A 26,470-nucleotide genomic window follows, 5' to 3' on the forward strand; every position below is an offset into this window, starting at 1 on the left:
TGTGGTCCTCGGTCGCTATGGTAACGAAGCTATCGCGGTCACAGCGGATCGCCTTACCGCCTTAACTGATGGACACGGCTAATTGTTAGGAGTTAGGAGCGGACGACGCCGCGCGCCGCCGTGCACCGCCGTGCGCCGCCGCCACTCGCCCGCCGACACCACGCTTCTAAATGTCACTACATGACCGTTAGTTTCATTTCTTATCTGATCCTTCTCCAATTAAAACCCAACTTAGTAGTACTCGGAATCTCGTAACAGATAATTATAGAAATTTATTCGAAATAACACCGTAAAGATGCTGCGTATTTTTATCTGACTGCGACATACAGACACGACATCGCGATTAACTCTATGGTTTTAATTGTGTACGCTTTAACTGATACCGCGGATGCTTGTCACGTAAATTATTTAAGCAATTACTTTCTCAACTTTATGACGATTAGCTTCAGTATTTCTCATGCCACCGATCAGTAAAAAACGTTTGCATGAATTTAAAAATAAAATGAAACGGTGATGCCCGTTGAGACGTTTAACGAATTAAAATATTTAAATGACGACGTATAAATGAAACTTTAAACTGGGCAAAAAATAAAATTGGAAGGGCTTTACAAACGTTGCTCAAGCAAAAGAAAAACGCCGTCTGAGAAATTGAAAAATAAATTAAAACGAATCCGTCTTTTATCTACCCTGTGTGAGTTCACTGGAGAAACTATGAAAGCGATTCTTTATTAAAATATAAAAACATGGGGCAAAGATTTTACATTTTTAAGAACACATTTTCTTGTACTTAAGGTAAGTATCCATTGAGGCATAACATTACACGCATTGGTATTTTTTTGCATTTGCGTTCAATGACGGTCAAACGCAATAGCCCATGTCAAAGTGAACAAATGAAACGTCATTTTTTATTTAAATTGCTAGAGTTACACTTCAGTAGACAACGGGTAAAGAGTGAACTTTAGCTTATCGCTCGGGGCGCTAGCTAGTAACATTTAAGCAACAATTAACGGCGCTAATAAAGAACTGTACAAATCATTTTGTAGGTAACAATTACCGCCGTCACTGGTGCCCAGAGGCTATTGCTAAATGCACCATGGTGGACTGAATTGCAGCATAATATTGTTTATTATCGCGCAGGTGGAGCTAGTGGTCTTCTTACAAGGCAAGACAAGTCTTATATAAGAAAATTGATATTTTTATATCCTTCACGGGTGGTAAGAGAAATACTTTCTTAGGCTGGTTGAGTAGCTGGCGTAGTAGGTACTTGCATCACCTTTTTATTTTTTCTGTAGCATAGTCTAAATAAAGCTAGAAGTGTAATGAAACCTTCAACAAAAAGTTAAAGATTCTAATGACGTCAAAGGGTAATGAACATTGTTCACGATCGATACAGAACTAAACTCATATGTTAAACTATTTTAAAACTTATTCTAATACGACCAGTAACTAAATCACGCTACCACTAAACAGGTTAGTTGGCTGTAACAATTTAGGTCACAGTTACTAATTAAAACTTTTGTTACACACGCAAAAAGGTTTTGTACAGAAAATATCGGTCATGTCGCGTTATAGTTCCGAATCAGGTAATTTATGACAATATTAATGTTGTGTTGTATTTCACGTGTTACGTTGTAGTGTAATAAGACCCTTACGACTAAAAATATAATTTTGTTAAGAATGCTCTACTTATGTAAGTGGGTTACAATGTTTTCTAGTCAATGAACTTAAAAACTCTACATAAAGTTTAGCTTTTTAATTTTATATTTATGTAGGACACAAGTAAACGAAATCATTGAACTTTCAAAGTAAACAAAGACTTTGATTTTTTAGACATAGTGTCATTATGACCTTAAAATACAATAGTAATCTCCAATTTATATAGGGGACTACTATGAGATTTAATTTGACGATGTCTATAAGACAACTATTGCTTAAAGGTACTTAGGGGAAAAGTATTCTCGCAGCCTTTTTAAAGCTTAGTTACCGAAGTATTCATCAATCATATTTAAAGTCTATATCATCGAATGTAGACAAGGTCTCCTCGACAATTATACAATAGACTTTATGGCTAAATTAAAAATCCCATCAAAGATTTCGTACTGGCATATAAATGCTCACTATTACTACCATCGAGATCGAATTCCTAGTCGTTTAGGAATAAGCGTGGCCATTTATAGGGAATATTTCGCGATATATCTTCCAGGATGGGGATAACATAGGTAATGTTGCCTGCGAGGTATCCTATTATTAGATCGCCTGATAAATATCGTAACGTGTAAGGCGTTAATTTGTTCCGGTTGCGTGCCCGCGGCCATCTTAACTTACCAATATATTATACTTGATGATCACTTTCTATTGCAATTTTTTAATATGGGAACGCAATATTATACATTAAAAAAATAATAATACATACAGGATGTCACGCTTGTTATATCCGAGTAGACAGGGTGTATAAGATGTAACAGCGTTTCGTCGTAAATTATTTTAGTCCTATAAAATAGGGGGCTAGCATATTGTCATATACCGCGCATGTTGTCAAGCTCCAGACTACTAATTATGATTTAATATAAATGAGAATAATACCAATAGCATTTTGGCCGAGGAATCGAACTCGGTTACTCGTGATCAGAAGTCGTATATGCTACAATCAATGTCGAAGTGGTCCAAGCCATCCTTAAAATAGTCTTACAATTCCTAAGCGAAAAGGAACGGGATCGACTTCTAATGTATGTACCCTCTGAAGTAAGGAAATGTTCAGTTCAAATATTGCTTAGCACGACCCGTATTATACAAGTGTCAAAGGTCTGTTTACTAAAAAAAAATAGAACGATTACCGTCTTCTGGTGAGTGCAACTAGCATGTTTCTTTAAATAAGACTACGAAATTTCAACTTAAGATCTTTAGGACTTTTTTCAAAGTTATCGCTTGTGCTTTATTTTATCGCAGCTGCTTTCATAGTTGACAGAAGAAAATTGTTTTCTCATTCAGATTATGCAAGCTTTTGAATAAAAGTTGGTTAAGTAGTTGTCATATTTAGTTCTACAGTAAAATGTTTATGTATTTTTTTTGTTAGCATTTAAAACTTTCACATTGGATTGACAGTTAGTACCATACTAATCTCATGAAAAAAAAAATCACAGAAACAAAACATCACAGATTTGCGCTCACGGTGGTCTTAAGTTCGATTCCACTGATGTATGAAAACCATTCCAGAAAAAAATTGTATGAAAACCTGATCAAGCTCCTTCAAAGAGCGAAAAATTTATGCAGTACATTTTTAATCATAATCTACGATACTTGATAGTACCTTGATAGTAGCTCATAGCAAGTTGTGCTCACCGGCCGGTAAACGATCTGTGAGTTAAGCAACCGTTGGCGCGGTCATTCTATAGATGGGTGACCGCATAGTGGTATTTGAACTGAGCGTCTCCGTGCTTCGGAGGGCACGTAAAAAGTCGGTCCCGGTTGTCCTCAATTAAGATAACAGTCGTTAAGCCATGTCAAAGGCCTCTCGGGCGGCTTGAACAACTTTGACACTAGGTTGACCACTAACCAAACGATAGACAGATAGATAGATAGTACCGATTGTACAGAATCACGCTATAGTAGTTTTAACAACCAAAATTGTTGATATACTCAATACAATATTATTATCTTACCTATCAACACGTAAACGTCATCCCACTGAATCCTACAACATTATCAATGCACTTGTAACGTATTGTGGTTGCCATAAACCTTTGACATTTATTAAAGTTTAACGATACGTAATATTTTAGACAGCATGTGTATTTAATATTATGATATTAAACAATATAATGGGTGTCTGTTCGCAATTTACGATAATTGGTGTTAAAGTGGACTCAGTACTCGTATATAATAATACCTTTTTGAAGTAAAATGGACGGAAATCGGCTGATGTATTTATTTTAGAACTTTGTAGTTTGTGTAATTTTAATTATTGTTGTCAGCTCTTTATCGATATTATGGATTTAAAATTAGATTTGTAAAATTTGTTTAGTATTATTTTGTTCAAGTTGAATACCTTATAATTTTACTGACTTAGTTTGTAAGTCAGTATTATAACGTGGCATGGTGAGTAAATGGTCTACATGCAATTGAAATGGGAGTCGTAGGTTCAATTTCCAAACGTGTAACAAATATTTGCAAATAATTTCTTTAAGTCTATTTTATTCTAATTTATGCCTCTTGTTCTAATGTGATTATTTTTAATGCGAATATCAATTTTTCTTTTGTTTGTATACAGTTGCTACGTTAAAAAACACAATGTTAAGGTCACCTATTTCATGTCATAATCCATTATTCTAATGTGTGACTAATAATTAAATAGATAAATAAACCTATAATTGTAAAAGAATATGGCACCTAATCATGACAGAATAATATAAAACTACGATACAGACATTTATCTATGTGTAATTTATATTGAATTTTATAATGACTGCGTCAAGGCCGCTATGACTACCGACCAGTAAATAGACTAGTCGTAACTACTAGTTTATGTCGATTTGAAATGTCGTAGTTCAAATAATTTAGTCGAACATTACGCCTTTAATCAGGAAAAGTACTAACAAATGTTTGTTTTAAATTCTCGGGAAATGGGTGTACTAAAAATGTGACAGACATTTTATTAATATTTAATATCAGTCAGACATAACGTACCTACCTATTATGTGAATGAAATCAGTCATCAAATTCACGAAGGCTCGTGTACACGGCTCTATGAGTAGAAAAAATATACTTTACTAAATAAGCGTTTAGGGTTCGACTTCATACAAAAGTACATGTAAAATGCACACAGACTAATAAAATTTATTTCAGCAGTTTTGTATTTGAAATCTGAGTTTAATGTATTCAAAGACACTTGATACAAGTTCCGTATAGTATTTTTGGCCCGATGAATTCCCTATTTGTGAATATTAGAATGTCGGGTATGCATTTAAAAAATATTGGATTTTGTGTAAGCAACCTAGCATAAATAATTTTATTATTTACGAGCTGACCCGGCAAACGTTAAAAATAAAAATTATGGGGCATAAAAAATAGATGTTGGCCGATTCTCAGACCTACTCAATATGCTCACAAAATTTCATGAGAATCGGTCAAGCCGTTTCGGAGGAGTACGGCAACGAAAACTGTGACGCGAGAATTTTATATAATAGATAAAAGTAATATTCAATGTGATTAACTTATGAATGGAAATGGAGGAAATGTTTTTACATACTAACTTGTATGTAAAAACATTTCCTCAATTGGAAATATATGTACCATGAAGTCTAGTAATTTATGAGTTGTAAATTATGTACTAACTGTTTGTACAAAGCAAAATTATTAATATTTCGTCGATAACATGCTTTACAGTAATAAACTTTTTGTGCGAACATTTTAATAGGACTGCCGTGATTACAGTTTTATGATCGCTATAAGTTTACTTGAAGTTTATGCAGTATTCCTGTAGTAACTGATTTCGTAATATTTGAACGGTAAAACGACTTAATCAAGACTCTGTGTATAAGTAAATAAATATTTATTTATGGAAAATATGACATAAAGTTATGACAGCGTGGTGTCATGTAATATTAACTAAGTAACATTTGTTTCTAATATCGTTCTTGTAAAAACTGCTCGCAATTTTCTTCAGATAAAAAATCTATTTCGCTCAATTTGTATTTATTCTCCTCAAAAATTTTGAGATTAACAATTTATTATATTCGTTATTATACCTTTCAAAAATGTCCTAAACATCTCCGAAACTGCATATGGTCAACCCTGCTAACATTTCGCTTAAATTAACATATCGTTGACAAGACATGTAACACGACCGCTCATTAGTTAGTAATAGTTAATGGATTATGGCTGTCCCGCCCCTACCACGGTACGTTTATGAGTCAACGTTGCGTGGGCGATATTAATTTCTTGTTGCAGCAATCGCAGTTGCGGTTAGGCGCGTGAGTTACTAATAAATAATTGCTCATTTGCTGGATACGTATGGGCTTGTTTTGGTCAAATTTATACGCGGAAGCTGGGATATTGTGAGTATGTGTTGTATGTTTAATGGAATATTATTTATAAGCACTAAACTGGTGAGAGATCGCTCAACGTAGCACCGATGAACACTAAAAATAAATCTGATTAACCTAGCGCCACCACCGCCAAAACAAGCAGTCGTCACTTAAATATGAAATTAGTCTATGTTAAGAGGTTATCAAAACAAAGCCTTATAAACTAACCTAAATTAAAACCAAATAAAATTATCCTGACATTAAAGAATATTTCTTTCAAATCAGTTGTACAAACAATTCAAACTAGGATACTTTGTTTACGCATTCTCTTTGTATTCGTACGTGAGGCCGCGACCTTAGTCTCGCTCCAGTTATGACAACCTGAAGAGAATCATCATCGTGAACTTTGCACGTAACTGGAGCAAAAAATCCACTTGTTGTATCAAAATAATACGGACGTCTTGACTGTTATATCACTTTAATGATGTAATTTGATGGTACGTGCTATGATAGTGATTATGAGGGATTAGAATATTTCGTTTTGGTTATGGGATATATTAGATATTTCGTTTTGAGAGAAATTAAAGTTGAAAATTAAACTTTGTGTTTGCACTGCAATGGATGTGTAGGGACTTATGCTAGAAAATTAAAAAATATAAAGGAAAAAGACATTAATTTAAAAGAACTGCAGCGGCATTGGAGACTCGATACAATAATAGCGTGAATTAGATACTATCCAAATGTCAGTCTCTCTATAATGTTTACATTTTGCAACACATCATTTTTATCGCTTTGAAATGGGCTAGAGATACAACACTAAACGAATATCAACGAAACCTATTCGATTAAACTGTGACAAGTGATCAGTAATCGCTTCACAAATCGCTTCCAGCTTATCACTTGGTTATCAATCAAACACCTCTGTGGCCAATCGTTTCAATGGCGCAGCTATTATTGGTATTGCCGATCCACTTCCAATAATTACTATTGACGAATGAATGACGCATATCCATAACAAAGTTTATTTGCTCTTTCACACCAATTTTACCATGTACTTGTATGTACATATGTATGTCAGTTTTGGAACACATTTGTCATTAATATTCGTATAAATAATGCCAATGTCAAATGTAGTTTGTTTATTTCACTTGAATGTAACAGTTTCTTTGTGTGGAATTATTTGGGATTTTTGTTGGGTATTCTGTAGATATTGTCTAGAACTGAAACTAAACTAAATTTAGATAATTCACTCAAACACATTTGTATATAAATACAGTACAATAAACGTTAAAATTACGATACAAAAATGTTTAAGTTTACCGGCTCGTAGTAAAAAATGTACAGCTACTAACGCACAAAGTATGACTCTATAACTAAACTATTTCTAATATAATTTTTATATGTTGCTAGACTAGGATATAAACAATTAAATTTGCACGACATCATCCTACTTACATGGTCTAATTATCGCAGTACAACTCATACAGTACGTAGAACTTTTAATCTCAAGTTTCGCGAAGCTTCGTAATTTGCATAGTTAAACAATTACTTGGCACATTCTTTCGTAAGCATCTTGATATCGCTGCAACAAAGAAGGAACTCTTCGCCAGTTCGTGACTCCGGTACGGTTAGCTCGCTATGTGCATGTGTTCGGTTGACAATCTCTATTATGTGTTTGCTTGTATCGGTGTTGCAGTTAATTATTGCAGTTTTACTATGGGAATGCATTAAATTAGTTATATTCTCGATGTAACTATAATGCTTAAGCTGAGAAAGTTTATTGCAGATAATAATTCTTTTGCTTTTTATGAGGATAACTCCCTTTTTCCATATTTTTTTAAGGAATTGATTTTTAGCTCGGGACTTTTACAAACATGCAAACAAAACATATACCGATTTCAATTAATCGTTATGTTGCTAAAATTTAATTCCAAATCATCAGAAAGCCATGGTAACAATAGAATATAATATATAGTACGTATTTTCACCTCGCCTGCAGTATACAATATAATTTCGTTGAATCAACATTTCCACCGAAAATCTATAATTTATTCCACAATTGTAAACTGAAGTCTACAATAAGTTGTACGCTTGTTCCCCATCGACAACGAAATAATTAAGTAATTCGACATAAAATGTATTATTCATAAGTTACAGTATTGTTTAGAATTCATAATGGCAAATTAGTTATTCGAATTATGTACTATATTGAGGACTTTATCGCGAAATGTCGAAACAAAACAAATTGAACAATAGTAGAATATACATTATACATGTTATTTACTTAAGAAAACAACAAAAGCTATGTAAATTGATATGTTATTGGCGCTTAAACATTATGTAGCAAGCTACTATGTAATGTAATTTAAATTTATTATGCCACTGCATGGGTGTTTTCATGGAATGTAGCGATCAACAGCTCTATCTTCTATTGCTAAGGTTTCTGAAAGGGCTAACAATGTTTAGTAAGACGAGTGAATATTCATGTACTTTTAGGGAATACGGTCATGATAATTATAAAGCTTATGTTGGATTCGGCAGTAGCATTTTCTAATAAAACTATAGCTATAATAAAGTCATTATAAATATAATCATCAATAAAAAAGTTAAGCTCAGTAAAATGCTACTACTTACTCGTTTATATTTTAGCGTATAAAGATCTAATCTAGAGATCAAAATATTATGCCATAACCGTTACTAATAATTTCTATATTTTCTTATAAAATGTTTGCAGTAAAGTTTCATTTGCATTTTTCTACCTTATCACCATTCTTAGTCTTATTTCATTCCTTTACGGCCTATACTTTCCCGTTTTATTTTCTCACTTTTTATGGCCACGTGCTCTAAGCATCCATAAATTCAGTCTAATTAAATAAAATTGCATCTTTTATATCTATCTAAGTCCAACGTTTAATTTTTCATTAAAGTAAGATTCTTTCTCATTACGCGTCGTTATAAAAATTGCATTGTTAATAAGGTATTTTTGCAGAGAAGCATATTTTTACAAAAAATATGAAACAGTTTTCGCATTTTGGGTAAATTGTAATCCATGGGGATATGTTTAATTATGCATTGCCTAATTAGAACTTTAAACTAAAATAGCGATTATCTTAGTTAAAAAAAAAGGAATTCTTTAAAAACCTTATTATAATTAATTAAAACGAATATTCGTTGAAATTTCGTCTGTCCCTTATCCAAATTCTTCTAATCATGGTTAAAGATTATAAGTCATACTTATCCGATAATGCCTACTACGTGTCAAAATAGAAATGGTCACAAATGAATGCCTTCAATATTTGACCAAAAATAGTTTTCAAGAAGCTTAGTACTGGTTAAACAAAATTGAATTTTCCTCCCGGTAGAACCCGGCTTCTTGGACCACCGAGGTTTAAATCTATTATCCTATATCAAGCTTAATATGTGATATAATATCCTAGGATCTGCTCTTATTTTAGTTTATTTAGTAAGCGTATACGCAGTGTCATAAACAAGCGCACGCGTCGCGCCGGGCGGCCTCCCAGTCACATGTCTTTATGACCACATTACACTATGATACTAAACTACACCTTATACTACACACCCTACAGTTAAATATATACCCTATGTGTAGTATACAAGGTTGATATTTCTATGTGAAGTTATGTGTGATCTAGAGCTATAGATGATCTGATTAAATGTCGATCACAGGGGGTTTGGTTATTGTATTTGTATTACTATAATTTCTATGATAATTCTAAGATTTAAGGTGTATAAAACCATAGGTAAAGTGTAATAAAAACATTTAAATTCGTTCACTAACTCATGCAAGCAAGTATAGAAATACTAAGAAAGTAGAAAATAACTTCGATCTAAAAATCCAAGTTATGTTCCGTTTACCACAGTTCATTGCCCTGTTCATTGCCCTGTTAATAAGCTCTATTGTCAGATTATAAATCTAGTACCTGACCCCTTTAATCAAGGATCGAGTAACTAAGAATAAGGGTCCATACCAGCCGATTCATTTTGCTGCTAAGCTCCGAATATATTAAGAACCGATTTACCACAATAGGAGTTCGAACCCCCGACCTCACGACGCAGCACCATTCCTGGTAAATTGACGCTTTTATAAGTTCTCTTTAACTTGCGCTTCAAGATAATAACTAACTAGTAACAATTATAGACTATTGTTCGTTGCCACCGTTATAAAACTAATTGTCGTTTAAAAGCTCTATAGGTACAAGTTTCCTGGAAAACTTTGTTTCTCACAGCAAGTAAAAGTAATTATTATACATCGGATCGCACATAAATAAACCTGATACGACGATAATAAATATCTAGACGATATTTAACAAAGGGAATTCTGATTGAATAATACAATACTAGTCAATTATGTGAAACTCTTTGCATGCGAAATCCTCTAAGTTTCCTTTTTTGTTGTAGTCTTAAATATCTGACATAAAGTTTTGTGCTAAGATAATAATATGATGTTTATTCATCACTACATAAGTCGCTCCTTCAATGCAAAAGGGCCACAACTAAAAAAAAAATGAAAATCGTTTTATTGCAAAAATGACACCTGAACCGGCTATATTTTATAGTAAAAAAAAAACACCCATCATTTTAGCTTATATTATGGCTGCACTGACTTACTGCCCTTTTTGCATTAGCTCACTTTGACAGGTAATGTCAGTGCAAAACAGCCACTTTGTGAGTTGCGCCCGGAGATTCAACGCAAATGCTCGTCAGTTGCGTGAAAAAAAGCCACAATCCAAAATACGTCTGTGTTGGGTGCCAAATTTCAAATTAATGTGATTATATTTTACAATACAAAACTGCCATATTTTGGAAAACGTCCTTTTTGCATTCTAACTATAGTATTTGTTACCATATTTTGTAATACAAAAGTGCCATTTTTCTGAAAACTACCGTTTTGCATTCAAACACTAGTATTTGTTATTATATTTTGTAATATAACAGTAGCATATTTTGAAATACGTCCCTTTTGCATTAAATTATTGTGGAATAAATAATTATTTTTAGCATGCTAGAATGGGAAGGCCATAAATATGGCCGTTTGGCATGATAATAATTTAAGTTTTCGTTAAAATTTTCAAAACAAAATTTAACATTTTGATGCAGGGAAAGGCAAGGAGCGACCCTGCCCTTTCAAATCGCCCTTTTAGCGGCAAGATCCGACTAGACCTTTTCAAATGCGTCTAGGTCATCCCGCCATCTCCGTTTAGGTCTCCCGCGTCTGCGATGACCATCCTCTGGCATTTAGTTGGTAAATATGCGGGCCCACGTTTCCGGATACATGCGGATAATGTGGCCGGCCCAGTTCCATTTCAACCTGGCGGTCTTCTTCCCTAAATCGGCTATGCGAGTTTGGGAGCGCAGTATAGAATTTTGGACGTGATCTGTTCTTCTTACATCTGATATACTACGCTCCATCGCTCTCTGGCTAACCTTCGGTTTCTACTTTCCGTAAGGGACCATGCTTGGGCACCGTAGGTTAGGACGGGTAGTATAAACATTTTGACGAGCTTCCGCTTTAGTGACAGTAGAAGGTTACCTTTCATTAGCTCTTTCATGGACCAGGAGCTCTTCCAGGCACTTGTGACACGTTTGTCCAACTCTTTGTCCCGTCGGTTGTTAAAAGAGGTTATCTGGCTCAAGTAAGTGTACTCGTCGACATAGTGTATGACGTGCCCGCCTACCTCGACCCTACGTTTTGTGTTGTTGGTCATAACCTGGGTTTTTGTCCGGTTCTTACTTAGTCCAATCTGAAGGCTTGCCGTGCTCAGATCTTTGAGCATTGATTCGAGTTCCAATGCAAAGGAAGAGAAGAGAACAATGTCGTCTGCAAAACGAAGGTTTGTTAACTGTTTGCCACTAACAACAATGCCTTTTGATTGCCGCCAGGCTCCTGAAAAATTTTTCGAGGGTGCTGGTAAGTAATTTGGGAGATAGCAGGTCTTCCTGTTTCACGCTTCTTTGGATTTAGAGAGATTGTTGTATATTGCTTTGATGAGTTTGATGTATGTAGCTTCGATTCTACATAGTATCTTCTTAAGGTCTTGGTTATGGAGTGATGATTCTGTGGCGGAATGACTGATGCTGCCAAAAGCTTTGGAATAATCCACGAATGCTAAATATAAAGGTTTATTAAAGTCATAAAACTTTTCTATTATCTTATTTCTTTAATACTCCTGCTGCACTCAGTCTGCCCGTCACGTTACCCATTGATTGATGATGATGATTGATGTTTAATTTTACTGAATAATGAAAGTTACGCACAAAGTTGATCTCTATTATATTACTTATTTAATAATAAGTAAAGATTTTTAATTTAGATTGTTTAATACAATGTTTTCCTGGTGTCTATTCACTTATGGTTTTATTTACTAATAAGATTTTACTTTTTGATACGGTTTTTTACCAAAAAATGTACAATAAACCATTTTTATTTGCAAAACTGTGTTTAATTTTTGACATATTTCTCATGATATTGGTTCAAATTTTGAATGCAAAACGGACTTATATGTTTTTTTTTCTTAATAGGTAACAGCTATTACAAAGTTTATATCGTAGATAGATAAAGCTAAAAAATACGCATCTAATGATATATTAATATCTTATATTTAATTAATAAATATATAAAATATTATAAAAAAACAGTTTCAAAAATTTGTTTTGGCTCTCCTGTAAAATTTATAGTTTTCGATTTGTGACCCTTTTGTATTCAAGGAGCGAAGTGTGAGCGAAAGGAAATCAAATCTAGACACAAAGTCTTGTGCCTAATAACTTCATATTCATTCACCACTACATACGTGTAAGCGAGAAATAAAACATATCTCATTGATAAAAAAGAGACAAATATACAAGTGACATACACAAATAGTCACTTTTGTTTCCTTGCAATATTCTAAAGCGTCTGTCTTCAGAGTTATTTCCTACTGTCGCGTTCTAATGAACATCATCATGTTATAAGACACATGACAGTTCACACGTCTGAGGCATGAATTGCTTACGTGGGAGTACTGCGAGTGGCATAAAGTTTTACTTAGATGTACAATCTGTTTGCTGTTTCATGGCAATAAAAACACATTGCGTGGGGATCGATAAGCACCCGTCATATTGTTCAGTTTGAGACGCCTTAGACTGAAATGTTAGGAAACTATTACTAAGAATTTGTCTCTCAATCAATCTCAAGCTTTGACAAATATGCCATTTTATTATATTCAGTTTCCCTAAGGCAGGAGGGTTACAAATGCTGTGTGAGATTTTTGCCTTGACCAGCTAATGTTTAAGCCTTTTTCAGACTTGGTCGTTGCATTGTTTTTGTTCCTCCGTTACGTTCATAAACGACCTCAAGACAGATTAGCCGCCATAGCGCATCGCTGACAAGAAACACTTTAGAAAATCACCTCTCAGTTTTCTTACTTCTCAATTGAGTTATAGGTATCACAGCAGGCGGCCACGGCCCAGCTGCTGCCTGCTACAATATAACTCACACTTATCATATTTTACTTCGCTGGCGCTACCAAAATTATGAATAACGTAAATAATTCCGTCTGTCAAGAGTGATGAAATACCGGCAGTCACGGTAGCTTGACGTGGACTGAGCTATCAACATTTATGTAATACAAATAGCATGTACACAAACACAGAGCAGAACAGACCACCCGTAGAGAAGTAGGTATCACTTACCACAACTTTATTTAAGCAACCGAACAAAAAATATTACCACATGGCTCGGACAACAAAACTTTTTCATTACATACATTATTCGGTAGGTGGATATTGCATCACGAGATTCTTTTCCCAAAATTTTATACGCACGGATATAATGACAATGTGACCGCAAACATTGTTATTGCGAATCGAATTAGAAAATGTGCGTGAACAAACCTGTAGCCCGATTCTCTACAACTATCGACTACCGACAAACGAGCTGTCATCGAGAAATTTTGTATGAAAATTTGATCAGCGCCTCTGACGGGTGTCGTAGGAAACATTTTGGCAGTACATTCTAAATGTCAAATTTCGATAGCTAGCCGGTTGTCGGTAGTCGATAGTAGTAGAGAATCGAGGCACTGTACGGTGCCGTGCAACGATACGACGCGAAAGCTGAAATCGTTCCATTGTACCGAGTGGATTACATATTTGCTTATTCCTGTCAATAAAAACTCAATTCCGCTTGAGGTTGCGGCCGCTGAGCAAGAAAAGTTGCGCATTTCAAGTTCGTTTCGTAAATGTTTAATTGATAAACTGATCGATTTGTAAATGTTAAGGCTATTGTGAATCGTACCGATGCTTTCTGTTATTAGACACAGCCGACATTTCAACTGAGATTCTGTTCCAGTAATTACTGTTTCATCTCGACTAGGTATTATTCATATATTCAAAGTAATTTCCATAGCTTTTATGAAACGTACTTTAAACGGTCCTTTTTAATAATGTAGCGCCGAAAAATTGACGAGTAAAGCTAACACTTATACGCCTACGTGCTGTCAAAAGGTCACACCGTATGTCGGGTGCTTGATTTTTATAAAAACATGCAAAAGGCCGGCTTTGCAATTACTTTCGCACCGGCAAAGATTGACGAACTGGCGGTTACGAAGCGTATTACGTATGTAAATCCCCGGCGTGGGCGGTCTATGTGCTCAACAGTCAACACCAAAGTTACAGTACTAAGTTAGATTTATTTCGTTCCCGGGTTATAACTCAGGCCAATACGTGACCGATGCTCACGCCTACGCTTACATAGAAATTATCCACGACCAAAACGTTATCACGGTGAAATGGTAGCTTATTTCACGTATCTCACTGCCGGGGTCGGTCACCTAATATTGGCTAAAAGGTCGGTCGCGAAAGGTTAGTTCCTGTCGCCTGCGGCCAGCTTTCTACTGATTGTAAACTAGTGCAATGGCTGCATAGAAAGGTCGTGCTGTCAAAAATGCATGGAGCTTTCATCGTTGCATAATGCAACTACTGGCTAGCACATGTGGTCGGTATAATTCAGTTTACATGCTTTAGAATTTGTAACCCTTTATACTGTCTTTGTGAGTAGGTCGTTTTCCTTTTACTGTGGTCAAGCTGTTTATCATGAAGTCGTAAGTGGCCTGAGGGAGGGATAACGTTGTTAGTAGATAACCGATGGTCTGTTAACCTCTGGCATTGTGTAACTTTAACAACTGTTGCTCGATACAAATAATAAATGTGTAGAATTGTGTACACAATATTAATATTTACAAATATTTAATTATTTTTAGGTAGAATTGCTACATCATTATTATATAGTATTTCTGTTCCCACAAATGTAGCACATATTGATTTATCATTCGTTTTAAAACCTTCTAGTAGAAATATTTTTATATCGCGCGAAACGCAAATGTTTTACGTAAATATCAGATTTTAATTAAAAAGTTTTTTTGTTGTTACTTGCATGATGAAAAAGTGAAACGTTTTCCCTCTCCAACTGCAGGTAATACGCAAGTACGTCTGTGCCGAGTGCCACTTAAAGGTTTATTACGCACTCGATTAAGTACAATAAATCATTCTGACCACAAGTCTGATTGATGCAAATTATGTTAATGTTGTCAAACACGTTCGACAAACTAAAGTAATGAGCTATTACATAGATTTATTGCTTCCCATTAAATATTTAATGAAACATTAAAACACCAATAGAGATACAGGAAAATATATACAGAAAAAAGCGACGGCGCACTTTTTGCGAGGATTGTCGAAGACCGCCGAGCGTGAGACAAGTTATTTATAAAGATATAATGATCAATACACTATACCCGGAACTCGAGGACGATATGAAAGAAAAATTCATTGAGTGATGATGGGAGTGGATTGTGTGCAATCTGTGCAATGACCACTATGATCACTATGAGCGAGTCTATGAGAAAAGTCGGATCGTCTGTACCCACATTTCATAAGCCGCTTAGCGACTTTAAAGGACTGCGAGTTGCGATAGCCGGTATTGCGTACCCCCTCCTTAAATAGCGACAGTTTTATTTTTGTTGCATTGTGTACGGATGCGGATTTTACGTAAACTTTCTACCTATACGATTTAAGCGTGGCATTACATCACGGAACGACTTACATGGCGTTTAAACGTTGACGTTTACAACCACCATTTGTGTCACACAATCAAATGTAACTCGAACTTGGTGTGATACTACCATTTTTACACTTAACTATACAAGCACCTTATTTGTGAGACAAAGATGAACAAAACTATTTTTGAGTTTATAAATGTCTGTTCATTCATTTATTCACACCCACGTAGTTAAGTTTGGAAGTCATTAAGAACGGAAGAGTCTATTATACGTTTAATAACTGTTTTAGTATTTCTTAGCTTCGGTTTAGACACTATCTGTTTCAATACCCGCTCATTAAACTCAAATATTGACGTTAATGTCTTTGCGCCCTCCCACTCAGTAAGCGATGATGATGTCTCTGAGAACAACGCCCATGCAACAGAAACCATGTTGCAGAATATTTAGGGCCATGCCCCTACGGTAAATAAAGCCACCGTTTTAATCTAACTTCCTTATTACTGCCTACTTTCATTTTCTTCGACACTATGAACGGGTGTGAAACCGCTAGTTCACGATTCATAATTTCCTTCCATAATTCATGTTTCCAGTTTCCCCGTAATTACATATCTGTACCGAAAGCAATATAATTCAAATAATTCATTGAGTCCGAGCTTACTGTTCCAATAAATGTCATAATAAAATTAATTAATACTCTATTTGGATTGCGAGACATTAAAATACACATTTCATATATTTTAGTGCTGCACTACATAGCGCGCACTCGCCGCGCGGATTAAGGCCTACACAATGGCATTTTGATACGTTTCATATTGCAGCTTTCTCTCGAACAGATATCCTTAATAAAAACCTCTTCAAATACGTCGTTGCGTAACAATAATGTGGCCAAAACAACATTATCTGTGTCGTAATATCGGGACCAAGAGTAGGGGCCCGGTGGATCCCGCCCACGACAGACGTCCGTGTATCGTAAGGTAAAAGGCGTTTTATATCTCGCACTGGTCCGGATCAGTGCAGAAAGCTGCTTGCCTTCACTGGCCACTCGGAGTTCCGATCATTTCATTGTACCTTACGTTCAGAATGAGCTCGAAATAATTCGCTTGTTTTCTTTTTGCACGTTCTCAAGGCCGCGATGTGCCTGACGAGTTCATTGAATCGCATTCTTGTATTTTAAATAGGTTTATTTTTATTTTGAATTCATATTTAATGTTGCCGCTAACGTTTTTTATATCACATCAGATAACATCGTTGATGTAGAGTCGATGTTGCTAGGTGACAAAGTTTTATGACGCTATTAGATAACTTTATAGCATCTTCAGTGTGAGTGAAGTGATATTTTAATGCTAAAATTTGATGTTGTAACTTCATTCACAAAGCGTTGCTAAAGACATCGTAAACGCTTTATAAAGTGTTGAATGCAACGTTTTGAACTTTCATCGTTTATTATCTCTCAGATAAAGACATTACGCTCGTTTCTTATAGGATTAGGTACAGACAACTTCCGTCTACCAGGTAGTTTCTTATGTAAAAGAGATAAGTATTTACGCAGATAGGCTTTTCACAACTGTTTGTTGTAAGTACTGTCGACTGTAGTAACTGAAGTTGAGGTTCTCAGATCAAAAATAAAAACTAAAATTAATTATCTTGAAACTAGTTAGCTTATAGTAAGCATTCCTTAGTTTGGTCTGATAAACACTGGTGCCGCATAACATGCAACCTTACATGTATAATGTGGGTGTAACGTTTGTCTACCCTTAGACAAATATAAATACGATGTGGTTCTATATTACTAATGCGAGTAATAAGCATTACATTGTTGCGACGAAAATTTGCGAATAATTTCAAGCAAAACTATTCAACGCTCTACAATAATGAATACTATTACAGCTAAGCGGTTTAATTAAAATTGCCGTCTAAAACGGATTGTAATTGCTGTGCGTATAAACTTCAATAACAGCACGAAACAGGCGAACACCGTCATACTTCGTACGTACTCAGTCGTTACTTCGAAATAATTAATTGAGCAATTGTAACTTGCCTACTTAATCTTAAGCGTCAGATAAAAGGGTTTTGATACTAGGAGTCCCTGATAACGACTTAATTACGCGACGCGTTTCGAAAGTGCTGTACTAGTATTCTCATATCTTCATCGCAAGTAAAAACTGGTTGGTTGCAAAACTGTTGGCACGTAAATTTGCTGCGGCCCAACAACAATGGTAGTACTGTAAACAAAACAAGTAAGGCATTAGCATTCGGTTACGAGACGAAAGGCCTCGTGTTGCAACAGCGTAAGGCGAGAATGTAATTAATCGATATTTATTCGATTATTGTGTCAAATAGATCAATTATGTAAAGCAAATACTGGAGCAATTTAGATTAGCGTTATGGAAATTGTTTAGTAAAACTCGTAATCCTCAAAGACAACTACGTTTTGATTACATGACGAATTATATATTACCAACTTCACTATTGTAGTTATTAAGTAGCACAAGAGCAATGGAGAATGTTACTAGGTATGCCAAATCGCTTTAAATTTTGACACAGTATAGCCTGTGTGTATACATATAAACTAGTTTTTGTTTCAGTCAAAAATACCGAATAGTTTTGATTTTATAAGCATTCAAAGTTTCGAAAAATATCGAGTTCCGCTAACGGCCGCGTGAGTGGTTGTGACGTCATACTACTACACTTGCGCCGCGCGGGCCGCGTCCCGCTTAGTATTAAGTTGCCAGTCGTTGTTGTTGGTGTAATAACTTGCGCAGTATTTTGTTGTGTTTGCATCCGCTTATTACATTTATAGTGTAGTAATAGTAAATATTATTCAATTAATAAAATGGATGAAGAATTTGAAAAAGGGCAATCTGATAATCTACCTAAAATAGATGAAAATAATGTTTGCGCATTATTTATCAACAAATAGAGATTTTGTTGCCTCCGAAATCCTTTTTTTTATTATAAATACGAAAGTTTGTGAAAATGTATGCATGTATGTATACATACTATTGTATTATATGTATACTATTTATTTATTTGTACTATTTACTCCGTATGTTTGGCGCAGTGGTCTAAGCGGTCACCTCGCCGCAATAACCGTAGCGCCGCGTATGGAGGTTTTGAATCCCATCCGGGACAAATCTTTGTGTGATGAGCACGAGTATTTGTTCTGGTTGTCAATTTATCTATATATTGAAAAGTATATGAGTATGTTTATCAGTTATTTGGTTACCATTGTACAAGCTCTGCTTAGTTTGGAATCAAATGACCGTGTGTGATTTGTCCAGCAATATTTAATATTTAATTAAATATTTAATGTATGTATATAGGTATGTATGTATATATGTATGTACGTATGTATGGATGTTTGTATGTATGTATGGATGTTTGTTACTCTTTCACGCAAATGTGACTGAACCGATTACGATGATATTTGGTATATAGGTAGCTGAAGGCCCAGAATAACACATAGGCTACTTTTTATCCCAGAGTTCTCGAGGGATCGGGAATTACACGGGAAGGGTTTCCATGGCGACGAAGTCGCGGGCGGGCTCTAGTATATTATACATATTTGTAATATCTATACTAGAATATTAGAAAGCTGAAGAGTTTGTTTGTTTGAACGCGGTAATCTCAGGAACTATTGGTCCAATTTAAAAAAAAACTTTCACTGTTAGCTAGTCCATTTATCGAGGAAGGCTATAGGCTATATATCATCACGCTACAACCAATAGGAGCAGAGTACTAATAAAAAATGTTACAGAAACGGGGAAAATTTTGACCCATTCTCTCTTATGTGACGCAAGCGAAGTTGCGCGAGTCAGCTAATGTTAGATATTCACGATCACGCATATTATAAAGAAACAATTTTTAATCGAAATAATCGCGTACCTACTTATTGTTTTTACATTTTTCCTGCCACTGTAAAAACAATAAATTCGCGATCAATCCGGTTAGAAATTGTTTCATTATAAGATAAAGTTAATTATTATTACTTATATACTTACCTACATAAAATTTTATTACATTTAGGCACAACATATGATTTCCTAGTATTTGATTTGAACATTTTTAAAAGTATTTAGGTATAATTTCAACGCACCGAGCGTGCGACCGCAAGCGGACTGTGTGAGCCAGACTGAGCGTAGTGTAGAGTGACGTCACACCGTCCCCGAGAGCAAGCGTCGTGCGGTTACAACTTGTTTTACTTATAAATCGGAAACTAATTGAGATATCGAAGTAATTCTTTCACTAGTATTTTTTATTTTTAACAAAGAATAAGGAGGGCTAAAAATCAAAATTTGTTAACATTCTCCATTGTCTGTCTATAAATGCTGTCTATATTACGAATAATATAAAACAAGTACATTACTTACGTCTTACTAAAAGCATTGCGTGTCTGAACATCATGTGATTATTCTGCTTGGATTTTGTACACATAATAATAACATAAGATAAATTAACGTTACAACAAACATTTTACTTTTACATCTTTTTATAGACTTTCTTTCTTTTTTAGATCTTTTCCACAACTTAATATAAGTATTAGGTTGTAACTATTTCTAAAAGTCTTCATAGTGTAGTCCGACTAATACATATTATAATTTTTCAAATCTTATGACTGTTTTTAGACATCTTTTTTAAATATTAATGACAGAACTTACTTATACATTTTATAAGCTATAATAACATCCTGTACTTTTTGCATATTCTCATGACAAGTTGCTGGTTTTACAACCACGATAACTTTTTCCGAACCGGTCGTTCGGGCTAATTAAACACGTGGCTACTACGGAATGATCCACTATTAATCATTATTGAATAATCTTAAGCACACACTGATATTGGTCACTCTATATATCATTTATGACTGATTCAATTGAGCATGTTCAAGCTTATGTGTTACGATATTTATTGCGGCCAAATAAATAAATTGATTCTTTATTTTGTTATGGCCTGTTGGTGTATACGGCCTTGAATAGACCACAATGTCTTGTATGAGTTTTCAAAGAGTTGTTATTTACGTGTTGTAGGCACGTGATGCTCTTTGTTTTTAAAAAGCGCCCTTGTCTTTTCACAACCTTTCTGATAGCAATAATTAATAATAATAATATAAAATATTAGAACTACATTTTATTTATCTTTATCTTTTATTCGTGGTTAGTATGAGCAAATGATTTATCACTCCACTTCATCAATGACTCCAGCTTGCATCTCGAATCTGTTTACTGACTCCAGCAATTCTCATTAATAGCCGCGTCGTGAGTAATTAAACAAACAGTTGCGTAATAATTCACAATAACCGTAGAACACACCTTTAAAAAACTTTGGTACAATCTTGGGCACGTTTTTGCTAAGTAACAATTTACTTGTATAGATAACAAGTCGTTTGTTGAAGTATATCCCGTTATTTAAGGCCGTAGTACACGTTATACACTCGGAAACGGCCTTTGAAACATCTTAGCCTAATGTACTCGTAAGTAGCGTATACTTGACTATAACGAAAGTATAATAATATCAGCTTGGGAACATTGACTTGACTATTACTCTAGACGACGCCGTTTTTCTACCTCTATGAACTACTGACAATGGCAGGATAGCTAAAAACAATTTTTATAGTTAATCCTGATTACCACCCCACGTTTTTCATAGGCATTTTGAATGGACCAGTAGGCAAATATTGTCTTATTCTAATGATAGCCACTTTGTGGTCCAATCAAAGATAATGTGGTCAAAACAAGGCGACCATATTTGCGTTTACCGGGTGCCACAGAGACAAACTTTCAGAAAATTTTATGTGTCAAAATCTCTATCACTCAGCTCGTTGACAACTAGTTGACGTCCAACCTCAACCAATGGCCTACGTCGGAAGATCATTACGTTACTAACCAGTGCAGCAAGATACAATATCATACAAAGAATTCGTTGCCTACGTTTACAAGCCAATAGTGTATTGTGTACTACAAGCTTTACTCTGTTTAGATAGTAAATGGAACATCCGTAATTCTTGGAACAATGTGTTGTGTTGGCGTGTGTTTCAACATATATACCTTTGATTTAATGCACCATTGAATGTTGACAATGAATTGTGACATTCGATTTATAGAAAGTTTTTGATTGATATAGAGCGTACTGTAATACTGATTGTATTCGTGTTTATGATTATGACTACGCATAACTCGCTATTTTGTATTGCTTACATAAAAATAATAGTTGTTTAAGTTCCTGTTATTCATATTTTGATTGCATGTCAATCGGCCGCAACGAATTGTCCTTAAATGTGTTTTTTGATTTTAAATCAACAATGTGAAGTTATAGATAGATTAAGTTCTTAATACAGTTATACTCGCAAACGAGAAGTTATAATTGAGAACAATATTTGCGAGTATATTTTGAGATAAAAATGCCTGAGTTGTTGATCACAAGAAGTAAGGGCGTATCAAAACATTGCACAGATTTATTACCCAACAGAAACTACTCGAGAAAAACTCATTGTATTCTAGAAACCGAATCAAATTAGAAACTCGACACGTTTAGAATATCGCATTCTAATTATTTATTCCATTGGTGCTGAAGCTTTCTCACTCAGCTCTTACTAATACGTTACCTTAACAGTAACAATAATAGAAACTAGGCAACATTTTGTCTGAAAGTTCCGCGTTTACTGCTACTCATTGACCATAGTTATTCGCGGGCCACGGACAGCACTCATTATGCATATCCAAAATCGTATTTATTGAACTAGCTTTGGTGAGGTATGCCTGCTGTGTACGGAGTTAGCACGTGCGCCAAGTTTTAGCTACTTGCATTCAATGTTGTGTAGTATATGTAAAGTAAACAGAAGCTTTACTTTTGTATTATTATGCAGGTAACTTGAAACTTTGTCGATTTTTGGTACATCGTTGAAGGCAATATAATGTATTCTTAAATAATATCAATATAACTTATTATCTGTCATTAAAACAATATCAAAGGTTTTTAGGGATTCAAGTTGATACAAAATAAGTTGAAATTACTCTGTAAAATGTAAGTTAAAAGTCATAATAAAACACCTTGTACACTTTTTAATATAAAAAATTCCAACAGAAACAATTTTACGGCCCGTTCAGGCAACAGATGGTTGTCCCAATTTAATTTTTACCTTTATATTAAAACATCACTTTTATTATTCAGTCATAACAAACAATAACAAAGGCATATTGTATAGTCATGCTCTCCTGGTACATATAATGCATATGAGTCAGGTGACATCTGAAGTTTTGCCATATAACTTGTACTGTGAGCTTTCGCCGCATTACCTAGGCATCTGGGCGCGAAGACAATGGCTCGCGCATGCGTAATGCGTTATCTCACATCTACCTCTTGCCACACTCTGCTCTCCTAATGAGGAACGGTGTTCCACTTCTCGTGCTATGTGCTAATTGAAGACGGACTAAAATCCCGAGGAGAAATTTCTACTAATTGCAGCTAATAGATATTTCGTTCACACGTTGAGAAATCGAAATAACTGAGGCTTTCATTGTTTTAGGTGGAGTAGAATAACGGTAGCCGTGCCTCCCAAAGGATGAGGAATAAGCAACGATGCTGGAAACGCTGCTTTGGCCCAGACATACTGAAATCAACAGGTAAGCTGCTTTTTATTAATGATAGTTACTGCTACAAGGCTCTAACGAGGTAAATTGACTTGAACGAGTTTATTCCTATCATTCAAATGTACAAACGCGGATCAAAAGTAAGCTTCACTTTTGAAATGCAGACAACCTACTTAGTACGCAGTTTACTTCTGTATTTATGAACAGAATTTACCGACTTAGCGCCTCTTTAACTTAGGTTTATTGTAATAAAGACGACGTGTAAAGGCACCTAACGGGATAAATGTAATAATTTAGCAATACGATGTTCCCGGATGCATTGTTAAAGCTCTCAAATGTCATTGTCAAGTAATAATCATTGTAAAATAAACAAGCTCAAGTCTTAGGTTAAATAAGGATTAGCTAACGCGGATGCGACAGATTCTAACAGTATTTAAATGGGTTTAAAGTTATATACATAATTTATTATAGATCTACTCGCTTACACCCCGAGAAATGTCGATAAATTTATGTTAACATAAAATAAATCGCTCAGAAGTTTATGTACCTTTATTTTATGTTAGTACATTAACCACTTATCATAGTGTTTTACAACGTTTATTGTTATTACAATAGTGACTGTTACCCACTAATGGAACTTTAATACGTTTCTGATAAAAATGGGCACTAAATATACAGTTACGTTGAAATTACTCTGTTGTATGTAGTTTCGTGGAATTCGTTCAAGGCTAATAAATCACGTAAGTGGAAATATTTAGGAATTACAATAAATTTTATTCACTAAAGCCTTGAAATTACCGTCATATTCTAGCGTATGATAAGACCTTCTAAGTTATATCAATATTTCTTAGGCACATAAATTTCCATTTCCAAGACCTTCCTTCGTGCAATTTATAGTGAAAGTAATAAAACAGATAAATCGATCTATCTAATTCTATAACCATTAAATTACTAGGGTGTTCAAGAACTAGAGGTAAATGAAATACATCCGTCGTTCTCGTAAATCATACGTAAAATAATATGTAGTAGGTAACGAAGCATCAAATTTAATGTGCTAAGTAAATGATGTTAGCAATAAAATAAATTATTTGTCAGCTGAGAAAGGCTATTCTGCGTACGCTTCGCACACACTAGGTAGGCACAACAATGCATTTGCGCATTGGAGCATTGTCATATCCCGCCCACGACTCTCCGGGTATAATTTCACGATTTAAACGCACCGCCTTGCGAAATACATCTAGGGGAGTATGGCGATAAATAAGCAACAAATTAGTCAGTTGGCGCGATACGTATACACGTGCGTAGTGACATTTGCATGCCTGAGAAATGTTTACAGCTTGTTGAATCTTATACTACGCTCCGTAGGTAGTGAATAAGTGTTCGGCCTCGGGCGTTTAATCAAAGGGACGTTGTGCAAATGACAACTGTCTCAATGCAACTCGGTAGTGCAGAAATCAAAACAAATATTAATGACGTCATCTAATATTTAATTACTACTAAGAAATAAAATTTTATGAATGAAAAAGGAAGTCTGCATATTAATTTTGGAACGGTGCCCAGCAGATAGTAGTGGTATGCTCTGCCCGTGCACCTAACAGCGTACGAATTATGAGTCAAATATATTACGAACTTGCCTTATCATTTTTGTTATAAACTTCAGAGTTCAACGAACTTTAAACGCTAACTCAGATCTTAATGCGTTAATAAAGATTTATCTAAACACAGAAGTGTCTCCGTAACTAAGTTTCAAAGCGCTGTTAAACGCTAAAACAATCTGTTGTTCGTACACACTGATCAAATTTGACGCTCTCCAGAAGTTTGCCAAACAAATTAACAATTACGAGGATTCTAATCATCCCGATTGTTGAAGACGGCGGCTGTTTAACTCAACGATTGAATTATACGAGTAATTCTCGATGGCGCTGACTTCGCAGTCTGGTTTGCGAATTCGAATGAAATGTTCGCCATTTAGTTAGCGAATAGCTCTCCCAGAAACGAGGAATGGTCGCGTTTCGGTTCCGAGTTGGCCGCAAAAATGCAGACTACGTGACTACGAGTATAAAATTATAGATCCTATTGTTCCTAGGAATCGAATGGCTTTAAAGATTTGATGACGTTTTTACGTTACGTAATAAATATTAACCTTATTCTACTGAGTATGCACCTACACTTGTGCTACTAATATTTACATAGTGTAATATGTAGTAATATTTATCTAGTCATCGTAATTATTAATCACACTTGTATATTTTATCTTACTTCGATCGCCCAATGTACATACCTAATTGTAGACAGCAACTAATCATGCTGTCCACATAAAGTAGAAGCATGTGTCAAGTGACCAACCGGTTTTGTTGCCTTAAATTAATATTTAAACTAACTACATTGCGTGTTAAGCACATATATACAAACATTTTAGCATACATATTTTATCAAGCTACAAAAACAATTAATTTGACCCACTTTAAAAAAATAAACAATCTAATTTAAAAAGGGTCGCAACATTTCAGTCAGACTTTGATTTATGAATGGGAGAGAGTGTGATACAACCCTAACGTTTCAACACACAGATATATTGAGTAGACTAGATGCCGCAAACCTCTCTTAAGAGCGCACACCACCTGCACTCTATCAACTAAACTTTTTTGTTTGCCTGGAAAACCATTTTTACCTATCAACGTGTTTTTTTTCGTATTATTTTCGTACGGAGCCCTTCGTGCGCGAGTCCAACTAGCACCTGGCCGATTTTTGTGGATAAGCACACTGAAAAACTGATGAGTCCACATTTAATCGCAATACAGTTAAATGT

The 26,470-nt window shown here is 35.0% G+C and overlaps 1 protein-coding gene across 1 annotated transcript in view; it reads left to right on the top strand.

The window, feature by feature from the left end:
• LOC142975253 (cadherin-86C-like) overlaps positions 1 to 26,470 on the top strand; it is a 109,904-nt gene that overhangs the window by 20,424 nt on the left and 63,010 nt on the right. The window contains exon 2 of the mRNA XM_076117991.1: positions 23,598 to 23,694. Within this exon, the coding sequence (XP_075974106.1) occupies positions 23,651 to 23,694 (44 nt within the window). The 5' untranslated portion in view covers positions 23,598 to 23,650. The remainder of the gene's footprint in view (positions 1 to 23,597; positions 23,695 to 26,470) is intronic.

This window comes from Anticarsia gemmatalis, chromosome 9 (assembly GCF_050436995.1).
Source record: "Anticarsia gemmatalis isolate Benzon Research Colony breed Stoneville strain chromosome 9, ilAntGemm2 primary, whole genome shotgun sequence".
Lineage (NCBI taxonomy): Eukaryota > Metazoa > Arthropoda > Insecta > Lepidoptera > Erebidae > Anticarsia > Anticarsia gemmatalis.